The sequence below is a fragment of the Tamandua tetradactyla genome, chromosome 17 (genome assembly GCF_023851605.1).
Source record: "Tamandua tetradactyla isolate mTamTet1 chromosome 17, mTamTet1.pri, whole genome shotgun sequence".
Lineage (NCBI taxonomy): Eukaryota > Metazoa > Chordata > Mammalia > Pilosa > Myrmecophagidae > Tamandua > Tamandua tetradactyla.
This window is the reverse complement of record NC_135343.1, coordinates 2,827,181-2,845,583: the sequence shown is the minus strand read 5'-3', so window position 1 is coordinate 2,845,583 and position 18,403 is coordinate 2,827,181. Positions and strand designations below refer to the sequence as shown.

Genomic DNA, 18,403 nt, shown 5'->3' with positions numbered 1-18,403 from the left:
GCGCCGCCCTCGGGGCCCACTGCCCCGCTTCCAGTTGGCGGCACCGTCGGGGCCACCTGCCCCCACGGACGCGAGGTGCGCGGGCTCAGGCGTCTGCGGGTACGGGCTGCTGCGGGAGCAGGGGGCGCAGAGTCGCGGGGGGCCCAGCGGGACCCCGGGGGCCGCAGGGGCGCCTCGGCGCGACAGCAGCGCTCTGGACCCGGGGCTCCCCGCCCCAGCGGCCGCGCGCCCGCCACGCGCCGCTTCCCTCCGCCGGCCCGCGGGCGCCCTCTGGTGGTGCCCCAGCCGCGGCTGGCAGTGCAGGCCCCGCCCCCTCTGCCTCGATTGGCTCGCGAGCTAAGTCCTCGGCCTTCGATTGGCCGCGGCGGGACTAAGGCCTACGGCGGACGCCGAGTGGCCGGATCTGGGCGGGGCCGAGCTCGCGGCTCACGGCGTGTCGGGGGACGCCGAGACCGACATGGCGGCGCCGGGTCCCCGAGCCGACGGGCAGTGCTGCTCCCGCCCCAGCGCGGTTCCCGGCGTGCAGCAGACGCTGGCGGAGATGGACTTCGAGCGGGGTGAGGTGGCGTCCGCCGGCGGCGGGCGGGGTGGGCCTGCGTCGGGCCTCGGAAGCCGCCCCCGGCTCCGGTGCCTCGGGGTGGGGACGGGGGGCAGCGTCTGTCCGCGCTTCAGGTGAGGCCCCGGGTCGGCGGGCTCGTTCCCCTCGGCCGCGGCTCGGCCGTGCCGGCCCCGAGGCCCCTGCGCGGGCTGCTTGGCGGGCGCAGCCCCTCCCGGCCCCGCCTCCGCTCGTCCCTGCTCCAGCGGCCGGAGGAAGCGCAGGGAAAATGCTCAGTCGGGTCACTTCGCTCCCCATTGCTTTTAGGGTAAATCCGAACTCCCTGTCGTGACCTGCCAGGCCGGCGTGGGCCTTGCCTGCGCCTCTTTCTTTCCTCGGATTGTCCTTCCCGCTGTCACACGCTTCAGCGCGCCGGGCCCTTTGGGGGTGTCGAGCAGGCAAGGCCTCTCCCTGACCAAGGCCATTCGTGCCGGCTGCCCCTCTCCGGGGTGAGTTTCCTGCCGTCGCCAGGCTGGCCCATCCTTTTCCTTCAGGCCTCACCTGTCACCTCCTCAGATCTCACTCGAACGCCCCATTCCAGTGGGGGGCAATTTGTCACAATTGGGAGGGGGCTACTGGCATCTAGTAGCAAGAGAGCAGAGATGTCACAGCCCCCCCAGCAAAGAATCCACCATCCCAAAATATGGGTAGTGGCTGCTGAGACCCCCGCCCTGTCCAGGCGAGGCCCTTCCCCTCGAGGTCCCTAGGAGTCACCCTTTTTCCATGGAAGCAGTTTTTACACTCCTGACATTATTTGTTTGCTTGTTTCCTATTTCCCACCCATGCATCGCATCTCTTGTCTCAGGGTTCATCTTCCTTCTTCCTGAAGTATCTTTATATCTTATACTTCTTTTGTGTTATGATGTCCTTCGGTAGTTCTTTCCGCAAACATGTTTTGTTTTGTTTCTGGTCCTCACACTAGAATGAGGTTGGCTGGTACTTAATTCTAGGTTGAAAGTTACTTTTATTCTCGCAGTTCTTTGGAAATACTTATCTTGTTGAATCTGCTACTGTTATTAAGTCTGATTGTTGGTCTTTGATGGGTGATCTTTTCTTTTTGTTAACTTGTAAAATAGTCTCTTTTTTTCTTGATGTTTAATTTCACCACGCTAGATTTATTTTTATTAATCATGCTTAGGATTTAATGTGATTTTTATTTCATCTGAGGATGTGTAGAGTTGTCTTTAATATTTTCACATATCATCTCCTCATACATTGCTTGTCTCCCATTCTCTCTAGCTTTTATTTCTTTTCTCTCTTTTTTTTTTTGCACTCCTATTAGACGTATGTTACACTCCCCATTCTGTTTTCCGTCTTTCTTTGCCCCTTTTAAATCTCTCTCTCTCATTTTGTGCTGCATTCTAGGTTATTTCAAAATCAGTAATTCTCTCAACTTCCGACTGCAGTACTGATGACAGTACTGATTTGCTTCTTAATTTATTGAATTCTATTTCAGATCTGTCTGTTCTTTTTTTACCCAATGTTCTCTTTTTTTTAACTTTTTTTATTAATTAAAAAAATTAACAAACAAAACATTAAGATATCATTCCATTCTACATATACAATCAGTAATTCTTAATATCATCACATAGTTGCATATTCATCATTTCTTAGAACATTTGCATTGATTTAGAAAAAGAAATAAAAAGACAACAGAAAAAGAAATAAAACGATAATAGAGAAAAAAAAAGATTATATATACCATACCCCTTACCCCTCGCTTTCATTTACCACTAGCATTTCAAACTAAATTTATTTTAACATTTGTTCCCCCTATTATTTATTTTTATTCCATATGTTCTACTCTTCTGTTGATATAGTAGCTAAAAGGAGCATCAGACACAAGGTTTTCACATTCACAGAGTCTCATTGTGAAAGCTATATCATTGTTCAATCATCATCAAGAAACATGACTACTGGAACACAGCTCTACATTTTCAGGCAGTTCCCTCCAGCCTCTCCACTACATCTTGAACAACAAGGTGATATTTACTTAATGCATAAGAATAACGTCCAGGATAACCTCTCGACTCTGTTTGGAATCTCTCAGCCATTGACACTTTGTCTCATTTCACTCTTCCCCCTTTGGTCGAGAAGGTTCTCTCAATCCCTTGATGTTAATTCTCAGCTCATTCTAGGGTTTTTCTCAGTCCCTTGATGCCGAGTCTCAGTTCATTCCAGGATTTCTGTCCCACGTTGCCAGGAAGGTCCACACCCCTGGGAGTCATGTCCCACGCAGAGAGTACCCAGTGTTCTCTTGATTTATGGATTCTATTCCTTTATCTCTTTGAAGGTATTAACATTGTTTTTTCAGATTACACTATTATGGCTAAATTTAGAGGTTTATGTTTTCCAAGTTATGTTTTGCTGTTTCATTTTTTTCTTTTAAAGCACTTTTTTTCACCGCCAGACCATCCAGTGTGTACAATCAGTGCCTCTCAGTACGGTTACAGAGCTGTGCTTTCATTCACCACAATCAATTTTAGAACATTTTCATTACTCCAAAAAGAAAACCCTCATATCTCTTATACCCCCCGTTATTGACACTTAGCATGGATGTGGTACCTTTGTTACAACTGAGAGAAGAATATTAAAATATTACTGTTAACTGTAGTTCATAGTTTCCATTAGGTGTATTTTCCCCCTCTACCACCCTAATATGAACATACTGCAGTTGTGACATACGTTTGTTCTAATTCATGGAAGAACATGATTGTATTTGTTTATTAACCACAGTCATTGTCCACCACAGGGCTCACTGTGTTTTACAGTCCCGAGTTTCGTCCTCTAGCTTTCCTTCCAGTGACACACACGACCCTAAACTGCCCCTTCAACCACGATCACACACACAATAATGTGCTGCCATCACCTCCATCCATTTCCAGACATTTACATTGCCTCAGCCGCCTGTTCCCTCCCTCATTCTGTCTTCCGGTAGCCTGTCTTCTAGCTAGTAACTCCATGAGTTTTCTCACTATGTTTAGTTCACATTAGTGAGCTCATACGACATTGTCCTTTTCTGTCTGGCTTATTTCACTCAACATAATGTCCTCAAGGTCCCCGTGTTGTCACATAATCAGGACTTCATTTCTACTCACAACTGAATGATATTCCATCATGTGCGTGGACCACATTTTGTTTATCCATCGGTTGATGGGCACTTGGGTTGTTTCTGCCTTTTGGCAATTGTGAACAGTGCTGCTGTGAACACTGGTGTGCAGATGTGTGGCCTGCTTTCAGTTCTTGTGAGTATATACCCAGTAGCGAGATTGCTGGGCCATGTGGCAGGTCAATACTTAGCTTCCTGAGGAACCACCAGACGTCTTCCACAGCGGCTGCACCGTTTTACATTCCCACCTGCAGTGAGTAAGTGTTCCTCTTTCTCCACATCCTCTCCAACACTTGTAGTTTTCTGTTTATTAGTGACCATTCGTAGGAGTGAAGTGATATCTCATTGTGGTTTTGATTTGCATTTCCCTAATAGCTAGTGAAGTTGAACATTTTTTCGTGTGCTTTTTAGCCGTTTGCATTTCCTGTTTGGAAAAATGCCTATGCAAGTCTTTTGCCCGTTTTTTAATTGGGTTGCTTGTCTTTTTTATTGTTGATTTACAGGATTTCTTTATATATTCTGGATAGTAAACTGTTATCAAATATGTAGTTTCCAAATATTTTCTCCCATTGAGTAGGCTGTCTTTTCACCTTTTTGACAAAGTCCTTTGAAGCACAGAAGTCCTCAACTTTGAGGAGGACCCATTTATCTGTATTTTCTTTTTTGTGCTTTGGATGTAAGGTCTGAGAAACCACTACCTACCACAAATACTTCACTACGTTTTCTTGTAGGCGTTTTATGGTCCTGGCTATTATATTAAGGTCTTCAGTCCATTTTGAGTTAACTTTTTTACAAGGTATGAGATAAGGATCCACTTTCATTTTTATGGATATGGATATCCAGTTCTCCCAGCACCTTCTGTTAAAGGAATTGTTCTATCCCAGTTGAGTGGGCTTGCAGCCTTGTCAGATATCCAGTGACCATAGATGTGCCTGACTGTTTCTGAAGTCTCAGTTTGATTCCATTGATCAATATGTCGATCTTCATGCCAGTACCATGCTGTTTTGATTACTTTAGCTTTATAATATGCTTTAAAATTAGGGATTATGACTTTTAAAACTTCATTTTTCTTTCTGAAAATGTTTTTACCTATTCAGGGCCCCTTACCTTCCAAATAAAGTATTTTTTAATTAAAAAAAGAAAACTTTATTTTTAAAAACTTTCAAACTTACGTGACCATTACAAAAATAGTACTTGGGTTCCCAGACTCAAGAGCCTACACAGAGAACACTCCCAAATACCCAAATCCACCCATTTTTAACAGTTTGCCACGTTTACCATATCATTCTGTCTGTCCATTTATCAATCCATTTTCTAATCACTTGAATGTAAGTTATATGCATCATAATCCTTGAACACTTACTTAATAATGCTATGTACATTTCCCAAGAATAAAGATATTCACTTATGTAGCCGCCTTAAGTGCCGTTATCAGGTTTAAGAAATTTAATGTTGATTCAAAGCTTAGAGTCTATATTCTAATTTTTTCATTTATCCCAAAAATGTCATTTAGGACATTTCTACTCCATTATTAGATCCTATCCAGGATCATGCATTGCGTTTAATTGTCGCTGTCTCTTTAGTTGCTTTCTTTTGCTTAAATTGTGGAAACAGATATACAAAACTTTCCCGCCTCAACCACTGACAAGCATACCGTTCATATTTGCACTGTTACAGTACCCTTACTACCTGCCATTACTAAAATTTTCCTGTGTACCCACACAGAAATTGTATGCTCATCATGTATTAACTCCCCATTCTTCCTGCGTCTCCACCTCGCACCCTGCACTCCACGTTCTGTCTTTATGAGCTTATATAGTCTCCAAAATGGGGCTTAAACATAACATTCTAAATCTATAAATCTCTTATTTGCTTAGATATCAAGTTCTTCAGTGGTATACCTTAAGCACAAACTATGTTTGTACATTATGAGTCCAGAAACAATGGTTATATTTTATCATTACTTTTATGCATTGCCTTTTAGATCTTATAGAAGGAAAAAGTGGAGTTACAAACCAAAAATGCAATAGTACTGGCATTTACCCATGTTATTACTTCTATCAGGGAGACTGACTTCGTCACACAACTGCAGTCTGTTGTCTAGTGTCCTTTCCTCTCACCTTGCAGAACTCCTTGTAACATATCCTGTAAGTTTGGTCAATGGTGATGAACCCCCTCACTTTTTCTTCATCTAGGACTGCCTGAATTTCTCCCTTACTTTTGAAAGATAGTATACTGGGTATAGAATTCTTGGGTGGCAGTTTTTGCCATCAGCACTTTAAATATGTAATCCCACTGCCTTTTCTCCACAAGTTTCTGAAGAGAAATTGTCACTATACTTCTCTCTTGCAGTTTTCAGAATTCTCTTTTTCTTTGTCATTCAGCAGTTTGACTGACTGATAATACAGAGCTATAGTGAGGATCTGTTTGGGTTTAAACTGTTTAGAATGGGTTCAGCATCTTGAATGTGTGTATTTGTGTCTTTCATTAAATTTGTGAAGTTTTCAGCCACTGTTTTTTTGACCATTCTCTCTGTCCCTTTCTCTCTTTGTTCCTCCAAGGCTCATTTGTGTACTGGCGTCCTTGATGCCGCCTTCCAGGTTCTTCAGACTCTGTCAGTTTTTCCATTCTTTCTTCATTCTGCCTTTCAGTTGTCTTATCTTCAAGTTCACGGATTCTTTCCTCTGCCAGCTGAATCCATTTTTGAAGTCCTCAAGGGAATTTTTAATTTCTTTTACTGTTGGTCTTCAGCTCTGTTTGGTTTGTTTTCATAATTTCCACCTCTCTGTTGATGTTCTTTTTTAGTTCATCTATCATTTTTCTGGTTTCCTTTATTTCTTTGTCTGTTGTTTTCTTTAGCTCTTTGAATATCTTTAGGGCCATTTTTGAGAAGTTTTTTTCAGGTATATCCCAGAACTGGTTCTTACCCACAGTGTTCTCTCAGAGAGCTCTGTGAAATGCCTTCTATATCCACAGCAAGTTCTGGAATAATGGGTCCCTCAGGCAACCACCAGTCAGATTAGGCCGGACACATATGCTTCCGGTATGTGCGCGAGAGTTGCCGTGCTCCATCCAGAACTGGAGCCTGTGACCTGTGCTGGGAGCGCAGGGCAGCTCCCTGCTGGACCTGTATGGGGAAGGGAATAGCCAGTTGGCACCACGAGATTCTCCTACTTCTAAGTAACCTTTTTCTTGATTCATTATCACTCTATTACTGCAGTCCTTTAACTGATTTCTTGAGCCTTGAGAAAGATGTTTCTGCCAGTTCTTGCAGGTTGTTGAGAGCTTCTGTGTGGGAACAGTGCACTGAAGTGTTTTGCTCTACCATCTTCATTGGAGGGGACCCAGCACAAAGGGTCCAGAAGACCAGGGACAGAGATCCCATCATGGCCTGTCTCCTGGTCGGGCCAGCTGCTCTGTTCAGGCTTGGTGAATGACAGGTCCCCAAGCCCACTTCATGTCCGAGAGGAGAGACTCCCTTCCAAATAATTTGATAGTTAGCTTTTCCATTTCTAAAAAGTAGGCCTTGGAATTTTGATTTGGGATTGCATTGAATCTGTAAATCAATTTGGGGAGAATTGACAGCTTAACAATATTTGGTCTTCCAATCCATGAACTTCCAGTACATGTCCTTCCATGTATTAGGTCTTCTTTGATTTCTTTTAGCAATATGTCATAGTTTTCTGAATACTGATCTTTTACATCCTTGGTTAAATTTTTTCCTAGATATTTGATTCTTTTAGATGATATTATAAATGGAATTTTTCTTGATTTCCTCTTCAGGAAAAGAAGAGAAAATTTTCTTTTTCTCCTAGTTGTTACTAGTTCTAGTTTGCTAGCTGCCGGAATGCAATATACCAGAAGTGAAATGACTTTTAAAAAGGGAAATTTAATAAGTTGCTAATTTACAGTTCCAGAGCTGTAAAAATGTCCAAATTAAAGCTAAGCTATAGAAATGTCCAATCTAAGGCATCCAGGGAAGATACCTTGGTTCCATAAGGCGAATGACATTCAGGGTTTCTCTCTCAACTGGAAAGGCACATGGCAAACATGGTGCTGTCTGCTAGCTTCCTCTCCAGGCTTCTTGTTTCATGAAATTCCCCCAGGATGTTTTCCTTCTTCATCTCCAAACGTCTCTGGCTGTGTGGGCTCTTGTGGTTCTCGTGGCAATGAAGCTTTCTCCAAAACGTTTTTTCTTTTAAAGGATTCCAGCAAACTAATCAAGACCCACCAGAAATGGGTGGGGTCACATCTTCCCTCTAATCAAAGGTTACTACCCATAATTTGCTGTGCCACATCTCCATGGAGATAATCGAATCAAGTTCCCAACCTACGAGGAGCAAATGGTTGCCTCCACAAAATGGATCAGGATTAAAGCATGACTTTTCTAGGGCATGTAATCCTTTCAAACAGGCACACTCGTGTGTAGAACAGTGCTGATTTCTGTGTGTTGTTCTTGTATCCCACCACTTTGCTGAACTTGTTCACTACCTCCAGTAGCTTTGTTGTAGATTTTGGGGGAGTTTCTAAATATAGGATCATGTCATCTGCAAATAGGGAAAGTTTTACTTCTTCCTTTCCAATTTGAATGCCTTTTATTTCTTTTTCTTGCTTAATTGGTCTGGCTAGAACTTCCAGTACAATGTGGAATAACAGTGAAGGCTGTGGGCATCTGTATCTCGTTCCAGATCTTAGAGGATTTTCAGTCTTTCCCCACTGAGTACGAAATTAACTCTAAGTTTTTCCTACATGATCTTTATGTTGAGGAAGTTTCCTTCTATTCAGTCTTTCACCGTTCAGTATGAAGTTAGTTGTGAGTTTTTCCTGTATATTCTTAATGTTGAGGAAATTTCCTTCTATTCTTATCTTTTGAGGTGTTTTTATTAAGAAAGGATGCTGGATTTTATCAGATGCCGTTTCCACGTCAATTGATATGATCATGTGGTTTTTCCCCTTCAATTTGTCTGTGTAACGTATTTCATTAATTGATTTTCTTGTGTGGAACCACCCTATGCATACCTGAAATAAAACCCACTTGAATGTCTAATTCTTTTAATGTGCTGTTGGATTTGATTTGCTGAAAGTGTATATATATAAAATTTACAGTATATGTATATAATATTTACTATTCTATTAGTATTTCATTGATTTTTCAGTGAAGTAAACTTTTTTCATGTTTATTGACTTTTTTTTTATATTAAAAAATCTGCTCATACCATCTTCCCTTATTTTTCTGTCAGGATATTTAGCTTATTAAATTCTCCCACAATTGCATTATTATAAATTTTTCTTAGATTACTGTTTTTTTTCCTTTCTTAAACTTTATTTTGAAATAATTTTAAACTTATAGGATAGTTTACAAAAATAATATGAAGCCCATACAGAGAACTTCACCATAACCCCGGAAGCTACCCAGATCCACCAATTTTAACATTTTGCCACATTTGCCATAACTTTCTTCTTTCCTTCCTCCCTCCCTCCTTCCTTCCATCTTCTGAGCATTGAGAGTAGGTTGCATGCATCTCGATCCTTGAGCACGTGATACTTCATGTCTAGTTCTAACGATTTTGTAGAACATTGTTCTACAGTTTTAGATTTTTCCTTCTAGCTGTTCCAAGACACTGGAGACTAAGAGAAATATCAGTATAATGATTCAGCAGTCATACTCATTTGTTAAATCCTATCTTCTCTGTTATAACTCTACCTTCTCCTTTGATCTTCCTTCCAGACTTTAGGGTATTTGGGCTATACCCATTCTAACTTTTTCATGTTGGAAAGGGCTGTTGATAATATGGAATAGAGGGATGGAACTAGTTGCTGTTTTGGAGAGGCTGGGCCCTTTGGGTTTTAGAACTTATCTGGCCTAGGAACCCATCTGAAGGTTGTAGGTTTCTGGAAAGTAATCAGAGTGTATGAAACCTTTGAAAAAGCTCAGATTAGGCCCTAAGTGTTCTTTAAGTTTGGCAGGAATGGTTTTGGTTGGGCAATTTGCAAAATATTTTGTTGAGAACTTTTTCCTCTATATTCATTAGAAAGATTGGTCTGTAATTTTCTTGTAGTATATCTTTATCTGGCTTTGGTTTTAGGGTAATTTTGGCTTCATAGAATGGGTTAGGTAGTGTTCTGTCCTCTTCAGTTGTTTGGAAGACTTTGAGCAGGATGAGAATTAATTCTTCTTGGAGGGATTAGTAGAATTCACCTGTGAATCTGGTCCAGGGCTTTTCTTTGTGGACAGGTTTTGGGTGACTGAATCAGTCTTCATTACTTGTGGTTGGTTTGTTAGGTCTTCTGTTTCTCCCAAGTCAGTGTAGAGTGTGTGTTTCTAAGAAACTGTCTAGTTTATCGAAATGTCTAATCTGTTGGCATACGGTTGTTTGTAGTTTCTATCTTATGATCTTTTTTATTTCTATATTACAGTAGTAATGTCCTCTTCTCAGTTCTGATTTTATTTGCATCTTTTCTTTTTTTCTTTGTCAGTCTCAGTAAGGGTTTGTCCATTTGATCCTCTCATAGGACCAACTTTTGCTTCTGTTGGGTCTCTCTATTGTTATTTTTGTTTTCAGTTGTGTTTATTTCTGTGCTGATCTTTATTACAGTTTCTTTCCTTCTGCATGTTTTAGGATTCGTTTGCTGTTCATTCTCTAGTTCCTCCAGATGTGCAGTTAGGTCTTTGATTTTAGCTCTTCTTTTTTTTTTAAATTGTTTGGAGCTATACATTCCCCTGTTGGCACTATCTTCTCTGCATCCCATAAGTTTTAATATGTTGTTTTCTTGTTTTCATTCGTCTCAAGACAAATTCAACTGATTTCTCTTGAAATTTCTTCTTTGACCCACTGATGTTTACAAATTTGTTGTTTAATTTCCATATATTTGTGAATTTTCTAGTTCCCTGCCTATTATTGATTTCTAGCCTCATTCCGTATGGTCAGAGAAATTGCTTTGTGTAATTTCAATCTTTTTTAATTTATTGAACTCTATTTGTGACCCAACATGTGGTCTGTCCTTGAGAATGACCCATGAGCACTGGAGAAGGAAGTATATCCTGCTGTTTATAGGGTACAGTGTTCTGTATAAATCTGTTCTAGTTTGCTAGCTGTCGGAATGCAATATACCAGAAATGGAATGGCTTTTAAAAAGGGGGAATTTAATGAGTTGCTAGTTTACAGTTCTAAGGCCAAGAAAATGTCCCAATTAGAAATGTCCAGTCAAAGGCATCCAGGGAAAGATACCTTGGTTCAAGAAGGCCGATGAAATTCAGGGTTTCTCTCTCAAGTGAGAAGGCACATGGCGAACACAGTCAGGGCTTCTCTCTCTCTGCTGGAAGGGCACATGGCAAATACGGTGTCATCTGCTAGCTTACTGTCCTGGCTTCTGGTTTCATGAAGCTCCCCGGGAGGCGTTTTCCTTCTTCATCTCCAAAGGTTGCTGGCTGGTGGACTCTGCTTCGTGGTGCTGCAGCATTCTCTGCTCTCTCTGAATTTCTCATTCTCCAAAATGTTTCCTCTTTTATAGGACTTCAGAAATTAATCAAGACCCACTCAAATGGGTGGAGACATGTCATCCCCTAATCCAGTTTAACAACCATTCTTAACTAAATCACATCAACCAAGGAGATGATCCAATCACAGTTTCAAATATACAGTATTGAATAGAGATTATTCTGCCTTTATGAAATGGAATTTATATTAAAACATGGCTTTCTTAGGGGGCATACGTCCTTTCACACCAGCACAACATCTGTTAGGTCTAGTTCATTTATCATATTACTTTAGTTTTCTGTTTCCTTATTGATCTGTCTAGATGTTCTGTCTATTGTATTGAAGTCTCTGACTATTATTATAGAGACATCTGTCATTCCCTTCAGCTTTGTGAGTGTTTGCTTCATGTATTTTGGAGCACCCTGATTAGGTACATAAATATTTGTGGTTGTTATTTCTTCTTGGTGAATTACCCCTTTTATTGATATATAATGTCCTTTGTCTCTTAAAACAATTTTGCATTTAAGATCTATTTTATCCAATATTAGTATCGCTACCCCAGCTCTTTTTTAGTTACTGTTTGTTGGAATATCTGTATCCAGCTCTTAACTTTCAAACTACTTGTATATTTGGATCTATGCTGAGTCTCTTGTAGATAGCACATAGATGAATCATATTTTTAATCCATTTTGCCAATCTCTATCTTTTCACTGGAAAGTTTAATCCATGAAGTAAAGCAGTACTTACTTCGACCATTTTATCCTTTGGTTTTATATGTTAAATCTTGTTTTTGTCTCTCCTTTTTTACCCTTCTAGTTACCCTTTCTGATTATCTTCATTTCTGCACTCTTCTCCAAGCCTTTCTCTCTCCTGTCTTTTTTTTTTTTGAGTCCAGCATTTCTTAAGGCTGCCTCTGCCTTGCTCTGTGGGGTTCCCTTGTCTGGGTCTGTCTCTGGGACAGTTTCTCAACTCGGGGTTTTGTCCCCGGGGGGGGGGGTGCACATATGGGCCCCGTACCTCTGTGTCGCCAGGGCCAGGGTTTCTGACTTTTTGGATTCTTCTACTTCTGCTGTCTTCTCGTAGCTCTCTCTAAGTGGTGTCCTTCCTCATTTCCTTTAGGCTTATGTTCAGGTGTCACCTTATCAAAAAGGCCATCCCTGACCATTCTTTATTCCCTCCCCGTCTTCTTCACTGCACTTAGCACACCTTTGTATTTATTTATTTCCTGTCTTCCTTAATTTTAATGAAACTGCACAAGAACAGGAATTATATTATTCCCTGCTGCCCCTGTGCTTAGAACAATGGCAGGTACCCAGTAGGCATTCAGTAACTGCTTACTGAATGCATGAATTGCCCAGCTATGGCTACATGTCTACATGTTTCCACTGCTCTTCAAGGCAGGGCAGTGGGGATTTTCCAGTCCCAGCGGGTCCGAGGCATGACGCTTCCTGCGTCTGGCTTGTGCTTAGAGCCTTACTCCAGGTTCCTGCCCTGACTCCAGACCCAGAGCCCTTAGGTGCTGTTGGTCCGAGCACGTTTGGAGTCAGTGCTTTATCCAGTGCCTGCTCACTGCTCTGGTTGTGCTTTTCACATAGTGTCTGGTACCTCACAATATTTTTTCTTGCTTTTGAATTTGAATACATAGTAAAACATTTCACAAAATTATTTCTGCATGTTTGAAATGGGAAGAAATAATTTCTGTGTCTGCTCTAGGTACTGTCTGATTAGAAAAGCACCTTGTCTGTATTGTCAGCACCAAGAGCAGTCTGGGACAGACAGTGTGCTCATTTACTATTTGTTGGACAAAAGAATTCCCATTTATGGATGGGTAAACAGAGGCCAGGAGGTAAAGGGAGCACTGAATGTGGCCTGTCGGTCAGCAGTAGGCAGCACCCTGGCTGTCTTTGCAGGAATCTGGTCAGCAGCCTTGAATGGAGACCTGGGCCGGGTGAAGTATTTAATCCAGAAGGCCACGGACCCCAGTCAGCCCGACCCAGCTGGCTACACTGCTCTGGTGAGCAGGGTGGAGTGGGGGGCACAGTGCCAGGGGAGAGTGGCTTCCACCCCAGGGATGCCTTTCGCTGTGGAGGGGGTCTGTCTGCCTTTCACTTTCCCCCCTTTGCTTCCCCAGCCAGTGTTTTAAGTGTCCCGTGAGCCTCTTTCTTTAAAATTAGTACAAAATTAGTTGTTACTTTTTATTTTCATCACCATCCCATGAGGTAGGAGTAAGTTATGCCCATTGTCCAGTTGAAGAAACTGATGCTAGAAATCGAGACGCATGTGCGCGTCACACAGCAACTGAGGGGTGGCATCTGTACATGGTCCTGGGCCCCCCCCCAGGGCCCAGCCCTCAGCCACTGCTCTGCCCCAGCCACCTGCCTGCTTCCTCTCTCTCACCTCGGTCTCTACTGCCAGCAGCACTACGCCAGCCGCAATGGGCACTACGCCGTGTGCCAGTTCCTGCTGGAAAGTGGAGCCAAGTGTGATGCTCAAACCCATGGGGGAGCCACCGCTCTGCACCGGGCCAGCTACTGCGGGCACACAGAGATCGCGCGGCTTCTGCTCTCGTACGGGTCCAATCCCAGGGTGGCGGACGACGACGGCATGACCAGTCTACATAAGGTACGCCCCCTCCCTTCACAGCTCACCCTCCCAACCGCAGCAGTCCCTGCAGGTTCCTGGTAGAAAACACAACGAACAGAAGAAAAGACAGGTCATTTCTAATCTCAGTAATCAACTCCCACCACTTTGAGGTTAATATGTAATTTTCAGCCTTTCTCCTGTGCATGTAATTGAGCATCAAAATAGATCATTTTATTTCTTTCTTTTAACCGTATGCTGTGTACACTCTCCTGTGTCTTTAGTTTTCTGTAACTTGCATCTAATCTTGCTTATCCCTGCAGTCCGTTTTCTGTTCTGTAACCAGAATGATCGTTTAATTAACCTTTAAACTTTTTCTGAATAGAAACACCTACCCATAATAAGCAATTTGGGGACTACAAGAGCACCCCATGAAAGTGAGTTTCCCCTGTATCTAGTCCCTTAGTTTTCCAGGCCCCCCCCCCCCGAAGGCGACCACTGGGCAGGCTGCTTGTGCCCCTGCGAGGTGTTCTGTGCGCATCTATGACCTGTGCTTGAGGGCCTTCCCTGCCGCCACCTTGCTTTCTCCAAGAGCGTGGTTGCAAGAACAGCTCTGACCATGCAGTACCGGTGCTGGCTTTTACCATGTCCTGCGGCTGGTTTCCAGGGCTTTGCTCCTGCGACTCCGCCTTTATCCCCAACACTCGCCCCTTTGTCTGTCACACTCAGTCTTCTCTTCAGTTCCTTGAGCTGACTACTCATCCCCACCAGGTATAGCAAGCCGTTCCCTCTACCTAGGGGCTGCTCACCTCCTGCTCTCCGTCTGACCGGTTTCTGCCTTCCTTCTGGGTCCCAGCTCACGCTTTGTGCCCTCAGAGAGCCTCTGCCGACACCCAGCCGGGTTCCGTTCACCCAGCTGCAAGCCGAGAGCACCCTCTGCTCTTACTCCCCTTGAGATTCCCGGTTCACCCTGTGTATTTCTTACTAGAAACTGCTGGCACTTTATCTTGTTTGCTGTTGTATTCTCGGCACTTAGCATAGGCGCTCAGTGAATATTTGCTAAATGAACAACTGGATGGTATTTTTTTTTTTTTAAAGATCGCTGCAGTTAGATGAGCAGCTTGCTTCTTTCTTCTTTCTTTTCTTTCCTTTTTATTGTAGTAACATATATGCAACTCGAAAGTTACCATTTTAACTCCTTTCAAATGTACAGTTCAGTGAATTAGTTACATTCACAATATTGTGCTACCATCAGCAGCATCCATTACCCAAACTTTTTCATTGTCTCAGACAGAAACTCTGCGCCTGTTCAGCAGTAACATACTGTTCCCCCACCACCCAGCCCCTGGTAACCTGTAATCTCCTTTCTGTCTCTGAATTTTCTTAACTGGGTGTTTCATAAAGCGAGATCATACAGTATTTGTCCTTCTGTGTCTGGTTCATTTCCCTCAACATGTCTTCAGGGGTCATCCACATAATTGCCTGTATTAGAACTTTGTTTTTATGGTTGGGTATTGTTCCATTGTGTGTACACATTTTGTTTATCCTTTCATCTGTGGAGGGACACTGGCTGCTTACTTCTTTTTTTAAGTAGTTTATTCATATACCGTGCCGCCATCCAGTGTGTACAATCAGTGCCTCTCAGTACGGTTACAGAGCTGTGCTTTCATTCACCACAATCAATTTTAGAACATTTTCATTACTCCAAAAAGAAAACCCTCATATCTCTTATACCCCCCATTATTGACACTTAGCATGGATGTGGTACCTTTGTTACAACTGAGAGAAGAATATTAAAATATTACTGTTAACTGTAGTTCATAGTTTCCATTAGGTGTATTTTCCCCCTCTACCACCCTAATATGAACATACTGCAGTTGTGACATACGTTTGTTCTAATTCATGGAAGAACATGATTGTATTTGTTTATTAACCACAGTCATTGTCCACCACAGGGCTCACTGTGTTTTACAGTCCCGAGTTTCGTCCTCTAGCTTTCCTTCCAGTGACACACACGACCCTAAACTGCCCCTTTAACCACGATCACACACACAATAATGTGCTGCCATCACCTCCATCCATTTCCAGACATTTACATTGCCTCAGCCGCCTGTTCCCTCCCTCATTCTGTCTTCCGGTAGCCTGTCTTCTAGCTAGTAACTCCATGAGTTTTCTCACTATGTTTAGTTCACATTAGTGAGCTCATACGACATTGTCCTTTTCTGTCTGGCTTATTTCACTCAACATAATGTCCTCAAGGTCCCCGTGTTGTCACATAATCAGGACTTCATTTCTACTCACAACTGAATGATATTCCATCATGTGCGTGGACCACATTTTGTTTATCCATCGGTTGATGGGCACTTGGGTTGTTTCTGCCTTTTGGCAATTGTGAACAGTGCTGCTGTGAACACTGGTGTGCAGATGTGTGGCCTGCTTTCAGTTCTTGTGAGTATATACCCAGTAGCGAGATTGCTGGGCCATGTGGCAGGTCAATACTTAGCTTCCTGAGGAACCACCAGACGTCTTCCACAGCGGCTGCACCGTTTTACATTCCCACCTGCAGTGAGTAAGTGTTCCTCTTTCTCCACATCCTCTCCAACACTTGTAGTTTTCTGTTTATTAGTGACCATTCGTAGGAGTGAAGTGATATCTCATTGTGGTTTTGATTTGCATTTCCCTAATAGCTAGTGAAGTTGAACGTTTTTTCGTGTGCTTTTTAGCCGTTTGCATTTCCTGTTTGGAAAAATGCCTATGCAAGTCTTTTGCCCGTTTTTTAATTGGGTTGCTTGTCTTTTTTATTGTTGAGTTACAGGATTTCTTTATATATTCTGGATAGTAAACTGTTATCAAATATGTAGTTTCCAAATACTGTCTTGCATTAAATAGGCTGCCTTTTCATCTTTCTGACAAAGTCCTTTGAAGCACAGAACTTCAGTTTCCAGGAGTTCCCATTTATCTATTTTTTCTTTTGTTGCTTGTGCTTTGGGTGAAAAGTCTAAGAAACTGTTGCCTAGCATGAGGTTTGAAGATGCTTACCTGCGTTTCTCTGTTTTATGTTTTACGGACCCAGCTCTTGTATTTAGCTCTCTGATCTGTTTTGGGTTAATGGGCGGGGCCTAGATTGATGTTGCGCAGACTTTTTCCTGCCTCAGCTAATGTGATTGATTTTTGGAGGCAGGACACAGCCCCGGGAAGGCCTGGCTGCTTCACGCATGGTTTGCATTTTAGTTTCACCTTCGCCCCGTTTTCTCTCCTTCAGCAGCATTTTAGAATATAAATGTCTGAGGGATGTGACTTGTTCTTCTTTCATTTTTTAAGAAACTGTAAGCATTAGTACTTTTATTTTTGGTAAACGTTTATTTGGAATGCCTTGCACTGCTACTCACAACGTACCACAACCTGAACCACGGCAACAAAATTGAGAAACTCAGGTCTGTGTTCATCAAGAGAACCCATGAAATAAAAATTGGGATTCAAGTTGGGATGGTGGTCGCTACTGATATTAGTTTTACTGCCACTCAGGAGCCCTGGAGCCAACAGTTTTGTCTGTTGGGAAGAGAAGGGAACATCACAGTGTAACCGAGTTCTTGGAAGGTCAGAGTTTGTGGTCAGGCAGAGCTAGCTTAGAAGTCCCAGGCTGCCACACTAGCTCTGTGACTTTGAGCAAGTTACTTAACTTGTATAAACCTCAGCTTCTTCATCTGTAGAATGGAATAGTGATAGTTCCCACACCTGAGGGTTATTGTGAGTTAAAAAGATAATCTGTGAAAGTCACTTAATTTTGTTACTTTTTTGGAGGGAGTAAGTTAAAAATTGACATCCATATTGGGATTATCTGCCTCGAAGGAGAAGAGGAAAACCCCCGAAGCATGGACTGCGTATGCTATGCCTCATGCCCACCATCTCCAGCCCTCAGAGGTGACCTGTGAGTGTTTGTGAAGGAAGCTCAGACCTCTGTGCTTCGACTCTCTTTTCCTGTGCAGGCTGGCCCAAGGGCGAGCCGAGTGCTAGGACGCCACCACTTGGGCTGGAAATGTCCACAAAGAAATGTCCCATTTCCGTGTGAGTCCTCTTTAGGGGCAAGCATAGTGAGAAAGAGCCCAGCCCAGTGGCAGGTGGCGTTTGACTTAGGCTCTCTCCCCACAGGCCGCTGAGAAAGGCCACACGGATGTCTGCTCCCTCCTGCTGCAGCACAGCCCCACGCTGAAGGCTGTCCGGGACCGGAAGGCGCGGCTCGCCTGTGACCTGCTGCCCTGCAACAGCGACCTCTGGGACCTGCTTGCCAGCTGAATTGCCACCCTCCTGTCCAAGCTGCCCTGCAAGGGTGCACAAGCCGGGTGTCCGGCCCTGACCTTGGTCAGCACCCATGCTGCAGGAGGGGGAACAGGCTGGAAGATCCAGGACGAGCCCCACGTTAGCCATTGTGGATACAAGGCAGCAGACTTGAGGGTTGCAGGTGCCTGAGCCCTGGTGGACAAGGAGATTCTAAGTTCGTGCAGAAACATCTATCCATTTGGAAGAAAATAAAGTTATATCCTCCCTTCATCTCACACACAAAAGTAAATTCCTAGTAGATTAAAGACCTAAATGTATTCAAAAACAAAACCACATAAGTTTTGGGTAAGAAGAAAATATGGA

The 18,403-nt window shown here is 43.2% G+C and overlaps 1 protein-coding gene across 2 annotated transcripts; it reads left to right on the top strand.

Annotated features, from left to right (window-relative positions):
* The first annotated feature begins 394 nt into the window (after positions 1 to 394).
* Positions 395 to 18,310, top strand: ANKRD39 (ankyrin repeat domain 39). 2 transcript variants are annotated; one of them, XM_077133800.1, is made up of 4 exons: positions 395 to 557; positions 13,093 to 13,196; positions 13,598 to 13,804; positions 17,912 to 18,310. In XM_077133800.1, exons 1-4 carry the CDS (start codon positions 458 to 460, stop codon positions 18,053 to 18,055), a joined length of 555 nt encoding a protein of 184 aa, XP_076989915.1. In that variant the 5' UTR covers positions 395 to 457; the 3' UTR covers positions 18,056 to 18,310. The 2 variants fall into 2 exon arrangements, with proteins under 2 accessions (XP_076989915.1, XP_076989916.1); XM_077133801.1 differs by having other exon boundaries at positions 396 to 557; positions 13,601 to 13,804.
* The last annotated feature ends 93 nt before the right edge of the window (positions 18,311 to 18,403 follow it).